Raw genomic sequence first — 15,123 nt, forward strand, 5'->3', positions numbered from 1 at the left:
ACCTCCTGGAAAAATGCCATCCCGTATTCCCAATTCCTCCGCCTCCACCGTATCTGCTCCCAGGAGGACCAGTTCCACAACAGAACACACCAGGTGGCCTCCTTCTTTAGAGACGGCAATTTCCCTTCCCACATGATTAAAGATGCCCTCCAATGCATCTCGTCCACATCCTGCACCTCTGCCCTCAGACCCCACCCCTCCAACCGTAACAAGGACAGAACCCCCTTGGTGCTCACCTTCCACCCCACCAACCTTCGCATAAACCAAATCATCCGATGACATTTCCGCTAGCTCCAAACAGACTCCACCACCAGGAATATATTTACCTCCTCACCCCTTTCCGCCTTCCGCAAAGACCGTTCCCTCCGTGACTACCTGGTCAGGTCCACGCCCCCCCAACAACCCACCCTCCCTTCCTGGCACCTTCCCCTGCCACCGCAGGAGTTGCAAAACCTGTGCCCACACCACCTCCCTCACCTCCATCCAAGGCCCTAAAGGAGCTTTCCACATCCATCAAAGTTTTTTACCTGCACATCCACCAATATCATTTATTGTATCCGTTGCTCCCGATGCGGTCTCCTCTACACTGGGGAGACTGGATGCTTCCTAGCAGAGCGCTTTAGGGAACACTCTGGGACACCTGCACCAATCAACCACACCGCTCTGTGGCCCAATATTTCAACTCCCCCTCCCACTCAGCCAAGGACATGGAGGTCCTGGGCCTCCTTCACCGCCACTCCCTCACTACCCGACACCTGGAGGAAGAACGCCTCATCTTCCGCCTCGGAACACTTCAACCCCAGGGCATCAATGTGGACTTCACCAGTTTCCTTATTTCCCCTTCCCCCACCTCACCCTAGTTCCAAACTTCCAGCTCAGCACTGTCCCCATGACCTGTCCTACCTGCCTACCTTCCTTTCCATCTATCAAATCCACCCTCCTCTCTGACCTATCACCTTCATCCCACCCTCATTCACCCCTTGTACTCTTTGCTACCTTCTCCCATCCTCCTCCCTGACCTATCACCTCCATTCCTCACCCCCACTCACCTACTATACTCTATGCTACGTTCTCCCCACCCCCACACTCTTCTCATTTATCTCTCCACTCTTCAGGCACTCTGTCTTTATTCCTGATGAAGGGCCTTTGTCCGAAATGTTGATTTTCCTGCTCCTCGGATGCTGCCCGAACTGCTGTACTTTTCCAGTACCACTCTAATCCAGAATCTGAAAATGCACAGCAGGTCGGGCAGCATCTGAGGAGCAGGAAAATCAACATTTCAGGCAGGAGCCCTTCATCAGTAATGAGCTCATCAGGAATGTCCTCGGATGCTGCCTGACCATCAGTCATGGAAGGTTGACCCCACAAAATGCAAAGAAGAAAACCTCCAGAGGATGATACAAAGAGAAGATTTGACAGCTGCCTGGTTTTGAAATTTGAATTTTGGTAATTCTTCATCAGGGGTGTTTTATTGGACTAGTATTATAGAAGGGAAATTAAAAGATAGGTTAGAGGAAGGAGTTGTAAACAGTTGTTAGTTAATTATTCTCTTTAATATGTTAAGAAATAAAGTTGTTACTTTTTACTTGAATTAGTTCTTGGCCTCTTGAATTTTCACAGAGTACTGCTGGGGATAAATCTTTTCTGTGCTGCTGTTTTAAAATTAACAGAGGGGGGTTTACCCCACGACATAACAATAGTATTAACTCTTTCAGGTCATTTTGATTTTCTTGTGGAAGATAACTCAATAATTAATCCCAATTTTTGACGACTTCCTCATTGTCCAATTTGAATTGAGAAATGTTCAATTCAGAAATCTCTGAACTTGGTTCTTCCTTCTGTGCTGTAATCATTAACACCTGTGCTGTAATCATTAGTGGGCGGCATGGTGTACAGTGGTTAGCACTGCTGCCTCACAGCGCCAGAGACCCAGGTTCAATTCCCGCCTCAGGTGACTGACTGTGTGGAGTTTGCACGTTCTCCCCATGTCTGCGTGGGTTTCCTCTGGGTGCTCAGGTTTCCTCCCACAGTCCAAAGATGTGCAGGTCAGGTGAATTGGCCAGGCTAAATTGCCCATGGTGTTAGATAAGGGGTAAATGTAGGGGTATGGGTTGCGCTTCGGCGGGGCAGTGTGGACTTGTTGGGCCAAAGGGCCTGTTTCCACACTGTAAGTAATCTAATCTAATTTCTACCTTCCTTCTCCTCTTGCTTTCCTTCCCTATCAAAGTACCTTTTGAGCATATTCACATGACACACTCTGTGAGATTTCTTCCTGACTGGAGTCCTTATCAAGTAGTTCACCTCACTTAATTTCTTCTTGATTTGATAAGGTCCACTAAACCTTGCTTTTGAAAGTTCATCTATTACTGGAAGTACACCAATACCTTATCCCCAATGGCAAAATTGCAAATTTGTGATTTCTTATCTGCTGCTTATTTGATTGCTGTGATATTTTTAAATGCTGTCTAGCCAACTCCCCAGGTCTATTTTGTCATTCTCTAAAACTTTACACACAGTCCAAGTGGCTGGTCTCTGAATTCTGACTTACTAATTTCTCCTTAATCAACTTTAATGGTCATCTTATTTCATACACAAAGATTAATTCAAATAGACTGAATTTGATCAATTTATTTGGTGCATCTCTGATTGTAAAAAGTACAAACCGAATTTCCTTATCCCAATCATCTGGATAGTCCTGACCATAAGCCCTCAAAATGGTCTTTAGTGTTTGATGCCATCTCTCTAGTGCTCCCTGCGATTCTGGATGGTACGCAGTGGATTTGAATTGCTTTACTCCCAAGTTATCCATAACCACCTCCAGTAGTTTGGATGTGAAGTTTGACCTTGATCTGACTGGATCTGTATTGGTAGTCTGTATCTACCAAAGAAAATTGAGTAATTCTTCAACCCTTTTAGCTACGATGTTGCACAATGGGATTACCTCTGGAAACCTAGTCGATACACCCATTATTGTTAATAGATACTTATTCCCACTTTTTCTTTGAGGTAGGGGACCTATGCAATCAATCAAGACTCTTGCGAAAGATTCCTCAAATGTTGGAATAGGTATTAATGGTGCAGGTTTTATTACTGCCTGTGGTTTTCCGATTAGCTCACATGTATGACACGTCTGGCAAAATTCAACTACATCCTTGTGTAGTGCAGGCCAGTGAAAATGTCTTTGTACTTTAGCCTGTGTTTACCTCACCCCTAAATGACCTCCAGGTGGTAGTTCATGGACCACTTGCAGAACCTCCTTTCTAAACCATACTGGTAAAACAATTTGATGAACTTCTGCCCATTTCTCACCCACTTGAACGTGATGTTCTCCATTTCCTCATTTAAGACATCATTTGTTAAGTAATAACACACAGGGATGAATTCACTCTCCTCTGCAAATGCCTTTTGATACAACTGTTTTAAGTTCTCATCTTTCTGCTGTAACTCAATAAGCTTTAGCTAAGCTAAGGATACTTGCATGTTTACCTATTTGCTCCTGCTCTGTCCCACTTATCGGATCAAAAAAGCCTCTGAAGCCTTTGGCTTCCTTATCTGTGGCTTTTGATCTCTCCTGCTTCAGCTTGTGCCTCTGTGACCTTGTTAAGAAACAATCTGGGAAATCTCCAAATAAGACTCCTGCAGTGCTTCAACTGCATGAGTCTCCACTGGCTGTTCAACTAGGATAAGCAGCATGCCTACCAGTGAATCAGCTACATAGTTTGCAAGGACAAATTGTATTCCAGGAGCTGAGAGTTTGCCAAGTACTCCACTCTTCTCTGGACATTCTAGCCCCACTTTACATAATTGAGCATTTTTGTCTCACCATGGATTCCTGTTACCAGTACCTTTTTCTGGCAGTAATCCTTCAGAAATACATATCTCCTTATCCTTCAGAATCACAGACTGAGAGGATCCTGTGTCCCTTAATATTGTAATGTCTTTACCTGTTACTCCTGACCTATGTGAATAAACTTTACCTTTGCATGTATATTTTTCAGGCAGATCTGGCACTTCCTCCTTAATCAACCTCTGATTCAGCTTTCTAGCTTCCATTGGACTTTCTGTTACCATGCCAACAAAATGTATCCTGTTTTCCTACATCTGACTTTCTTCTAACCCACCAACACTGTGATTTCATGTGGCTCAATTTATTATAATGAAAACACTTTTAACTTTTAACTTCTTTGTTCTCCTCAAGGGTTTCCTTTTTACCCTGTGGTAAGTTCTCCTTATAATTGTCAGTGAGATCTACCTTTCCATTTCTATATGAGGATTTCTCTTTGACCCAATTTCTAGCCTTCGTGAACAGCAATTGATTCTGGAAGCCAAACCAAGTTTTATGGACCAGCTCATAACCATCAGCCCCTTCAGCTGCTAACCTTGCTGTTTTAACTCTCTGCTCTTCCACATGGGTTTGGACTACTTCCTCACTAAGGTTACCTTCAGCTTTTATCTCTGGCTTTTTAAGCAGACTGTTTTTTGCTTCATTGTTAACTGTTAGAATCCATCAAACCTGACAAACTGTTCTTGAAATTGTATGATATAACACATTTCAACACTGACACTGTAACATAAGACTGACTAATTAGGGTTCAATAATTTTCCTCATGGCTTCTAAAATTTAATAGTCATGTAGTATTAACTTTGTGTCTTTCTCCACAGATGTTGCCATAGCTGCTGAGTGTTTCTCCAGCATTTTCAACTTTTATTTACATTTCATTGCCATGTCTAAACATTAAGAAATAAAAAAAGATTACATCAGATATATGGCCCAGTTATAGGTAACTCAGCCCAATCAATCCATACCATTGTTCATTCTGCATTTTAACCCACATCTATCTTTTATTGTTTAAATCTACCATTGAACCCCTTCTCCATTGTATTTTTGTCAAGTTGCCTCTGGTGGGTTCATCCATAGAGTCCACCAGTGTTTGTTAACAGAACATATTTTTCCTTCTACCCTGTTGACCATCACTTTAGACATTTTCTCATTAATTAATATTGTCACAAAGCTGGTTGTACTTTCTAAAACCTGTTCCCTTTCTCAAGGAGACTGTGCCTGTGGTTTTTCTCAGAATCGTCATAAAACACTCCGGGCTCTGAAATGGCTGGGTTTGGTACAGAGATAAGAGAGTATTGGAGGCCTTTTGTTTATAAGTAAACAGATGAGACTTTTGGCCAAAGCTCTTATGTGTTTAGAAGGAACCTGTATAAGTCAAGTGGGTGTTGCCAGCTCTCAAGCTGAGTAGTTTAGTTCAGAACTTGGTTAGGAGTTCACCTGTGGGCTGTGTGGAAATAGGCTGCTAGACTCTCTCTCCTTCTGCCCTTCTAACTTCGACTTGTAAGCCTTTGTTTAATTTTTACTGTGTTTCAGGGGGTTTGTTTATTGGGACTGTTGTGCATATTTGGAGCAGCATAATTAAGTCTTGTTTGGATAGTCTGAGCTCTGTAGGTATTCTTTACTCTGTTCTTTGTATTTCATTCCAAAATTTTTTGGATAAATTTTTATCTGTTTTGAAACTTGGTAGTCAACAGGGCTAATTTACTCTGCCTGCTTAAGTATGTTTTGACTTGTTTGGCCTAGTCCATAACCGATTGGGGCCTCTTTGCGGGACTTTAAACAGCAAGTGGTAAGTGCTAGTGTCTTTATTTTGGGTGTTGGTTTGGTTGGGTAGACAAAGCTTGGGATAGTAATGGCTCTTATAGTCACCAAGATAATTTTGTATGTGGACGAGGTGACGCAGTAGGTTTGCAAAAAGTGAATAAGACCAAGTTGTTGGAATTAGCAGACAAGCTAGGGTTGGAGCTGCCGGTGATGAAAGGAGATAATTACAGCAGTAGCTCAGCATTTAAACTTGTTGGAGAAACCATCAGAATCTATGGAGATGGCAAGAATTCAATTGCAAATGCAACAGCTTGAGTTAGAGACAAGAGATAAGGAAAGGGGTAAAGAGATAAGGAAAGGGCAGCAGAGTTGAAACAGTTTGCGTTATGATTAGAAGCAGAAGAGACAGGAAAAAAAAAGAGAGCATTTGAACTTCAGAAACTGACACTTAAGGTCAAACTTGTAGATGTATCCCTGATAATTCCATGTTCATCAAACTATGCAGATGATAATATTCTCAGCAAGCTTACCTCTTCCATGTATGACAACTCCTTCAATATCTTTTTCAAGAATCATTATGCTATAGCACAGTATTGATTCACTTTCCACATCCTTCATGGTGAATCAGATGCAAAAGATGGAATAAAAATCTTAATTTAACAACTAACTTAAAAAAAAAACAATCACTTTCTTGTTCACAGATCTGGAACAGCAACAAAATATGTGATACATTAATTGGTGAGGTGACCCTTGAAGAATCCCAAGATAACTCTAGCAGACAGCAGATCCTGCAACTTCAGACAAAGGACAGACAGGAAAGTGAAATGTCAAGCTACATCACCATCACTGTCACCAGCAGCAACAACCTTGCGGCATTTTGAAAATGAAGAATGTTAAAATAACATTGCTGCAGAGCAGAATTTCATCCACATTCTTTTGTTTCTTTGTAACAGTTTGAAAATTTGAAGAGCTACATGAAAGAAAAACTTTTCCCAATCTCTCCCTAATGTCAATCCCAAAAAGAAAATAATTCCAAATTTACCATAGTTTAAGAGAATAAATATCAGTATTAATTATCTCATTGATAGCAATAACTAAAGGTTTACACTTTTTTATTATAATCTGTCAGTTTATAATTATTATTAGTTCAAAAGAATTTCACAAAATGAACCTATATAAGCAGGCATGATTGTGAAAGGCATGCATCCCTAATTTCCTATTAAAAAATCATATTTCTGATCCTTTTTCAGTGTCAATTACATGTTATCTTCTGAAGGAGATTAATAAGCTTACTCCCAAACTGATTTAATATGTTATAAATACGTTAAACTTTTGAGTCAACTGTACCTTCTACCTTTTTGGATTTTGTTTCTTGTGACTCCTTTCATCTAATTTGATGGCGAATCTTAATGTTAATAAGAGCTAATATACACGGCTCTTTATCTGTTTATAACCAAGTGCATGAGCATTTCATAGAAGCTGGATAACTGTGTCTTTGATTTGGACACTTTTCAAGCACAGAATGAGTCAGCATCTGCTGGAAAAGACTTAATTCACAGTTAGGAATAATGAATTGATCAGCATTTATGATTGGACTCACATTAATCAAAATAGTATACTTTATCTTCATATAGAGCATATAGTGTAATAGAATTGTAGAGACTACAATCAGATCAGTCATAATCTTATCAAAAGGTGCAGCAGACATGAAGGCCAAATAATCTATTCCTGCTCCTAATTTGTATGCTCAGATAATAATACAAACTAAGGAGCATACAAAATATTTTGAATGCAAAGTAGGAAGATTATGCTTCAGTCATACAGCGGATTACTGAGACAGCATTTGGAGCACTTAACACAGGATTGTTCACTTGATTTAAAGAAGGATGTGGATGTATTGGAATCCGTTCAGAGAAAGTTTATCAGACTAATACCTGGAATGAGTGGGTTGTCTTGTAAGGAAACGTTAGACAGGATAGGCTTGTACAAACTGGAGTTTAGAACAGTTGGAAGTGACTTGACTCAAACATATAAGATTCGGAGGAGTCTTGACAGAGTAGGTGTGGAGAAGATGTTTCCTCTTGTGGAAATATATAGAACTAGGACTCAGCATTAATTTTGTTTCCATCAACACAGACTTTCAAGGCCCATAACTGGTAGCCACTTTCATCTCAGCATTGATGCCCATGGCACACCACTCATTATATCTTGTCAACTTGAAAAAGACCCATTTACACCTACCCTGCTTCCTGTTAGCCAGCAAGCCTGTTATCCCAACTATCATGAGTTTTTATTTTCCATGATAACTTGTAAGCTGGAACTTTTTCAAATGGCTTCTGGGAATGTAAATGCAGTACATGCATCAGTTCCCCCATATCTATAACAAAGTACTTCCTCAAAGCACGCCAATAGATTTGTCAAACATGCCTTCCCTTTCACAAAACCATCTTGACTTGCACAATTACAGTGAAAACCAAGTCTTTAATCATAACTTCTAGCATTGTCCCTATGACAGATGTTTATCTAATGCGTCTGTAATTTTCTGCTTTCCACCTCCTCCTTTTTTGAATAAAAGAGTTATATTTGCTATTGTCCAATGGGACTGTGCCCAAATCAAGAATGTTTTTGAAATTTAAAACCATGCATCAACTATTTCGCTAGCTATGTCTTTTAAGACCTATGGATTAAGTCTTTCAGGACAGGAGCACTTGTCAGTCCAATGCTCCAACAATGTACCAAATGCCATTTCTCTGGTTATTGTGATTTTTCTGACTTCCTCTATCTCTTTCATTTATTGATTTATTGCTGTTTCTGGGAAATAACTTCTATCTTATGTTTTATTTATGTAGTGAAGATAGAAACAAAATAACTATTCAATTCACCTGCCATGTCCTTATTTTCCAACATTAATTCTACAGATTCAGATTCTATTGGAAGAAAATTTGTTTTTATTAACTCTTCTTTTAAACATATCTATAGAAACTCTTACTATCTGTTTATAAATTTATGGATAACTTTTGTACCCTAATTTTCCACTATTAATTAATTTTTTAGTCAGTTGAGGTTCTGGGAACATATTAGATGCTGATGATGGGTTTGAGTGAAGGTAATGCTACTGAATGTCTAGGAGAAGCAGTTAGTTTCTCCCTTGTTGGAGATGGCCATTGCTTGGCATTTGTAAGGCACAATGTTGCTTGTTACTTTCTTTTCTATATCCTTTTACAATGTATTAACATAAAAGTTGCTTTGAAGGTATTTTATTTTCAAATGCAAGCATTGAAGATTGTAACTGGTCACTTCTAGATAGATGGTTTGCATTTTATCTGTTGTGACGTGAAGAAATCTAGTTTATAGCCTTGAAGACTATCTAGTTTATAGACTTGGAAACAAAGCTGTAAAGGATATCTGCTGGATCAATTTACTACAATATATTACCACATAAATATTACTTTCAGTTTTGCAATAGATCTTAGGTACCTTATTTGTTTTAGAAGAAAAACATTTGAACAGATTAATTAATGAAACAGCGCACATTTAAATCGCATAGGAAATATAAGGAAGCATCACAACTTAGTCAACAAAATCACATTGTAATGATTTCAAATATTTAGTAAATTCTTCTACCTTTCACATAATAAAAGTTTAATGTCAAGTGAAAATCAGTATAATATACATATATTAAAAATATTTTTCTTTTCTATCAGAATATAAGGACTTTGGTTAACAACTTGACCCATCCATTTCAACGAATGAGAATGTTCTGTAAAGTCATTCAGTGGTGTCAGGCTGATTAATTTAAATCAGAAGATCCTTGACTCAATTCCTCCTCTGTGTTAGTGGATTTCAGCAAGAGTAATAAAGTGGGGGGGGGGGGGAAATAGATGCTGCCTCAGCATACCTTGTTAAGGTGAAACAAAATTTGCCAGGTTCTTACTCACCACTACTCACGGAGTCCTTTCAGAATGTGTGGTGATTTGCTGCAATGTCCCTCTACGTTAGCGGTATTATTGTTTCAGCTTAGCCATAAAGAATAACCAGTTGTATGAATAACTAAAGAGGTGCACCTGTCTTTGAAACCAGGGTTGTAGCCTTCATGATATTTAAGAGAGAATTAAAGTGAAGAAAATTGAGAAACGAAATAGAAGGTAGCTTCAAAGGAACTACATGAGCCTTTTTATTGATGTGACATTTTAAACTCCCTATGCTGTTTTACAAAGGTACTTGTGGATAGTATCATTTGTGTCAATTTGACAAGGTACAAATGTTTGAAGATGTTGTGATCCTACAGGACTCCCTTCAATGAAAACTTGAAGGCAATCAGTCTGGGAATTTAGCTGCAGGAAGCCTTAGCAAACTGGAGAGGTCAGAGATAAATCAATAATACATGGCTCTTGAGCTCTTGCACTCAGTTACACTCATGTGGAAAACCTATAAATCAATCTGGTTTTGACCTTTTTTCCATGGACGTACTTTCTGCTAAACACCAGAAAATTAAAACTCATATCATTTAGAATGCATCCATCTGTAAACTTAGAAAATTAAAATAGAATCAAAATAAACTATTTTAATGCAAAAATAACAATTGCAACATTGATATTTTAAAATGTAAACATAATATACTTAAGTTTTATGGTCTAGAAATCAGAAGGTCCTGTTTTTGGATGCAGGGGTTACAATTTGCGACCATCCCACACCCATTAGAAAGTGAGTAAAAGTCACCATTGTTCTTTCTCTCTAGGGAAAGCTGACTGGTCATGGTGAGATTATCCTGAGGATCACCATATCATCACATCACAGTACATTTCATGCTCACAACCCGACCAACTTCTTCCACTGTTCAATCTACCACAACTCCATCATTTACCCAGCAACACATCGTACACGGCCCTCACCCTCACACACTTAGCAGTGCTCTCAGCATCACATGTGCATCTAACCACCTCAGCAAAAACCGAAAGAACTGCAGATGCTGTACATCAGAAATAAAAACAGAAGTTACTGGAAAACCTCAGCAGGTCTGGCAGTATCTGTGAAGAGAAATCGGTGTTAACATTTTGGGTCCAGTGATCTTCCTTCTGAGGTTTTTGTTTCTAATTACCTCAGCAAGTCTGCAGGGATTTACACTGGTAGGTACATCACTATAGCATAGTGTCATGCAACTCAAAGACAGTCTTTCCTCTGTCTTGCAGAGGAGGGCCACAACATGAGAAAATTAGAGAACTGGAGGGGCCCAACACAACCTATCCACCCTCTCCTTATAACTCAAATCTTCAAGTCTTCGTAACATCCATGCAAAACTTTGTTTGCACCCTTTCCAGTTTAACAACATTGTACATATAGCAGAGCAACCAGAATTGTACACAGTATCTAAATATGGCTTCCTCTCCCAGGGAAACAGCATTCATGCTCCAATATTGTTACTTTACCAATGAACTGGCTATTGCTGTTCAACTAGCCAGCCCAGACTTCTCCCACTCGTGCCAAGGTGCAGCAGTCTAACCTTGTGCCAGTAGGATCTAAATGTCTGCCTTACTAAAAGGCTGCTTGTTTCCACCAGCCATGTTGCTGCCAGAGGAGTGCGTAAAACATTAGGACAGACAAAAGCATCTACAAGGCAAGCATTAAGGGAATGCACAACAGGGAATTGTTTTTAGAATTGGATGTGTTGCTGTATAAAAGATGTTTTGTGAAAGTTTTTGATAGAAAACCCTAGAGTGTGGAAAAGGCCCTTTGGCCAAACAAGTCTATACTGACTCTCCAAAGAGTATCCCACCCAGACCCATTCCCCTACTCCAATTACTTTACATTACCCCTGACTAATGCACCTAACCTACACATCCCTGAACACTCTGGGCAATTTAGCTTGGCCACTTCACCTAACCTGCACATCTTTGGACTGTGGGAGGAAACCGGACACCCGGAGGAAATCCACGCAGAGACAGGGAGAATGTGCAAACTCCACACAGACAGTCACCCGAGGCTGTAATAGGACCTGGGTCCCTGGGTCCCTGGCTCTGTGAGGCAGCAGTGTTAACCACTGAGCCACCACACTCTCCAAATGATGGTGACTTTATTCTAGAAATTTGAGGAAGGAAACATTGCAATGTGACACTAGAGGTCAGGGAGCGCATGTTGGGATAGGAAGATTGAAGTGCAAGTACACCATCACAATTCGCTGACATCCATCTACTTACATAAGGTACGGGATATCTTTTAGCCACCTCCTCGGTTTCTCCTCACAGAGCTACCCCTCTGAGCTCAATGTCCATTTCATGGGGTGATGTTGCAGACCAGGAAGAACTGCACCAAATGTTCCCATAACCAGATCAGCTGGTCCTTTCTTCTTGGCCATACTCATAAGCTGGTAATTAAAAAAAAATCCAAAGACCTCTGGTAGCACCTCACCAATAGCTCTGGAGTGAAAATCGTTGAACAACAGTGCCCGAGAATTAGCACAGGTTCGGGGTATTTTTGCTGTTTGCAGAGTGGCCACTGAAGAGCTTGCCAGTGTTGTCGGAGTTTAGGATTCTGGCATCAAGTCAAGTGGTTGGGGCAGGATTTTCCAGCAGTTTTTGGGACCCCCATAATGAAGCTAAATAGAGGTCCAGGTTCTGAGCCCTCAGTTGTAGGCAGACAGAGCAGGGACTAGTTTTCCTGGTTCTCTCTGTTCAAATAAATATACTGCACCAAGCCCAGCAGACGAGCTGAGAGGTGAGCACAAAGGCTTCTCAATTTGAAGGCATCTGGGCGGCCCACAAATAATTAATACATTTTTTAGATTTCATAAAGAAATTATATTTTTCAAAACAAAAATTGCTTAGAGGACCAAGCTAACTGGGCTGGCTAAAGCATGTGAGCTGGCCCTTCCCACCGGCTGTCCCAATCTTTGAGGGGTGGGGGAAATGAAGAGAGTGGAGACTGACCACGGAGAGCAGTATCCATTAGACCCCACCCAGATGTAGAGGTGCCGGTGTTGGACTGGGGTCGACCAAGTTAAAAATCACATAACACCTGGTTATATTTGGAAGTGCTAGCTGTCGGAGCACTGTTCCTTCTTTAGGTGATTGGACTATAATTTTACCCCACCCAGAGACATGGATAGGGAGACACACTCTGTTCTGCCCTATTGCTAGGAAAATTGCCAGCAAAGCACAGGATATGACTTGTAGAATCATAGAATCCCTACAGTGCAGATAGAAGCCATTCGATCCATCAAGTCTGAACCAACCCTCTGGACAGCATCCCACCCAGATCCAGACTCCCACCCTATCCCCATGACACTGCATTTCCGAGGGCAAATCCATCTTGCCTACACATCCCTGGACAATACAGGACAATATAGCTTGGCCAATCCACCTAACCTGCACATCTTTGGACTGAGGTGGAAACCCATGCAGACACAGGCAGAACACAAAAACTCCAATGGACAATCTAACCCAGGTCCCTGGAGCTGTGAGGGCAGCAGAGCTAAGTACCCTGATGGACGGGACTGCTAGTCAGAACAGTCAGTCTGCAGATTGGTTGCTTGGCATGAGAAGCGGATGGAGGGTTCAAATTCCTGCCAGAAATTCCAGAGGGAACCAGCAGTCTTGCCACAGGAATCAGAAGGATTCTACCCACATGGTGCACAAAGACAGCAGCCAGCAATGTGCCCAGTCCCACTCAGAACTGTAAGAGACACGTACACATTTCTAACTAGCCATTAAACTATGTTGACAGCTGGACAGGATTAATTTGTTTGAACATTCCTTGCAAATTGCCTACAAATATCTTGTTTATAATGAGCATACTTAAATACAAATAAATAATGCAAAGCATTTTATTAAAATCATGATTCTTTTAATGATAATACTAATTAATAATAGTAACACATGCTTGAAAGGATTCATTATAGACACTGAGCAGGTCAGATTGACTGAAATTGGGAAAGAGACTCACACCTAAGTTTACAATAGTATTTTCTAAATCTGAGTTGAACGGAGCTATTTAATTTTGGACAGGTTGGGTGAAACTTCAAGGCTACCACCTTGTTGTGGTTATTACTTATTTGACCTCAGAGTTTTGAAACGGTATCTAATTGTCAAATCTAGAATGAGCTTGAGCTTGTTTTACAATATAGTTGATCAGGTTAGGCTGACAGATTGTAATGTTACATTGTAATCATACAACTTTTACTTTGGAGATAAGAGAAAATCATTAAATTTCTCTTAGAAATTTTACTTGCAGTATTATATGACATTAAACATACTAGCAAGAGTTGAGATTTGTGTGAATTGTAAATGGTCTCCAAAGGACCAGAATTAATGATTATATTGCTATTACTTGTACTTTTTGATTTTGTTTTCAATGAATAAAATGAACAAAATCCTTAAAATAATGTGTGTAAATTGAAATAATATTTCTAACTCATTTAGTAGATGGAAGAGAAACCATCTCTGATCTGAAGCTGCAACATTCAATGTCGGTTTACCTTTAAAAGGTAACAGGACAAATTGACAAGATTATAAGAAAAGTATATGGAATTGCACACTTGGCAAATAGGTGAAAAACAGAGAAAAATGTTAAATCTTTAAATCACTAATTAAGTTTTGGCTAATGATGTCAAGATCTGGACACATACTCCATCATACAGGAGAAAGTGAGGACTGCAAATGCTGGAGATCAGAGTTGAGAGTGTGGTGCTGGAAAAGCATAGCTGGTCAGGCAGCATCCGAGGAGCAGGAGAATCAACATTTTGAGCATAAGTCCTTCATCCTGATAAAGGGCTTATGCCCGAAACATCGATTTCAAACTCTGTCATACGTCTAGTCTCCTAAGGAGATAATAAGGTGTTGTATAAATTTAAGATCTTTTATGCTCAAGGGCTTATCACAAGTTTCACTGCAACCTTGAATATCTAAGATATGATACTCATTTTTACAGGAAATAGGTACTTATCTCTTCCTAATCGTTCTGAAATGAAGAGTGTTTGGGAGGTCAAGAGTACAATTGATATATTCCCAATAATATGTTTAACTTTTTATTAATAAAGACAGGTTTTATTATTCTTTACAGAGATATCGACATGAAAACCCATTAAGCAATGTTAGTTTTCAAAGTTCACACTTTTCTCACAAAGCCCAGTGGTATCACAGAATTATTACTGTGCAGAAGGAGGTCCTTCGGCCCATTATGTCTGCACCAGCTCGTCAAATAAGCATCATTACCCAGGGCCAATCTCCTGCTTTCCCATGTTCTCTTGGACATTACATTTATCCAAATAATCATACAATGTCCTGTTGAATGCCTCAACAGCCTTCCCCTGCCTCCACAACATTGAGACAATACTTTCCATATTCTAACTAATTGCTTGACTATCAATAAGTTCATAAGATATTGGAGCAGAATTAGGCCATTTGGCCCATTGAGTCTGCCCTACCATTTGACTGTGGCTGATATGCTCCTCACCCCCCCCCCCATTTTCCAGCTTTCTCTCCATACCCCTTCAACCCATTACCAAATAAAAATCTGTCTAACTC

The 15,123-nt window shown here is 40.0% G+C and overlaps 1 protein-coding gene across 4 annotated transcripts in view; it reads left to right on the forward strand.

Annotated features, from left to right (window-relative positions):
* The window catches only part of LOC140495988 (calpain-5-like), a 159,473-nt gene extending 145,548 nt beyond the window's left edge, over positions 1-13,925 (forward strand). For all 4 annotated transcript variants that reach the window (XM_072595371.1, XM_072595372.1, XM_072595374.1 and 1 more), the window contains one exon: positions 6,307-13,925. In XM_072595371.1, coding sequence (XP_072451472.1) covers positions 6,307-6,486 — 180 coding nt within the window. In that variant the 3' untranslated portion in view covers positions 6,487-13,925. The remainder of the gene's footprint in view (positions 1-6,306) is intronic.
* The last annotated feature ends 1,198 nt before the right edge of the window (positions 13,926-15,123 follow it).

Source organism: Chiloscyllium punctatum, chromosome 25 (genome assembly GCF_047496795.1).
Source record: "Chiloscyllium punctatum isolate Juve2018m chromosome 25, sChiPun1.3, whole genome shotgun sequence".
Taxonomy (NCBI): Eukaryota; Metazoa; Chordata; class Chondrichthyes; order Orectolobiformes; family Hemiscylliidae; genus Chiloscyllium; species Chiloscyllium punctatum.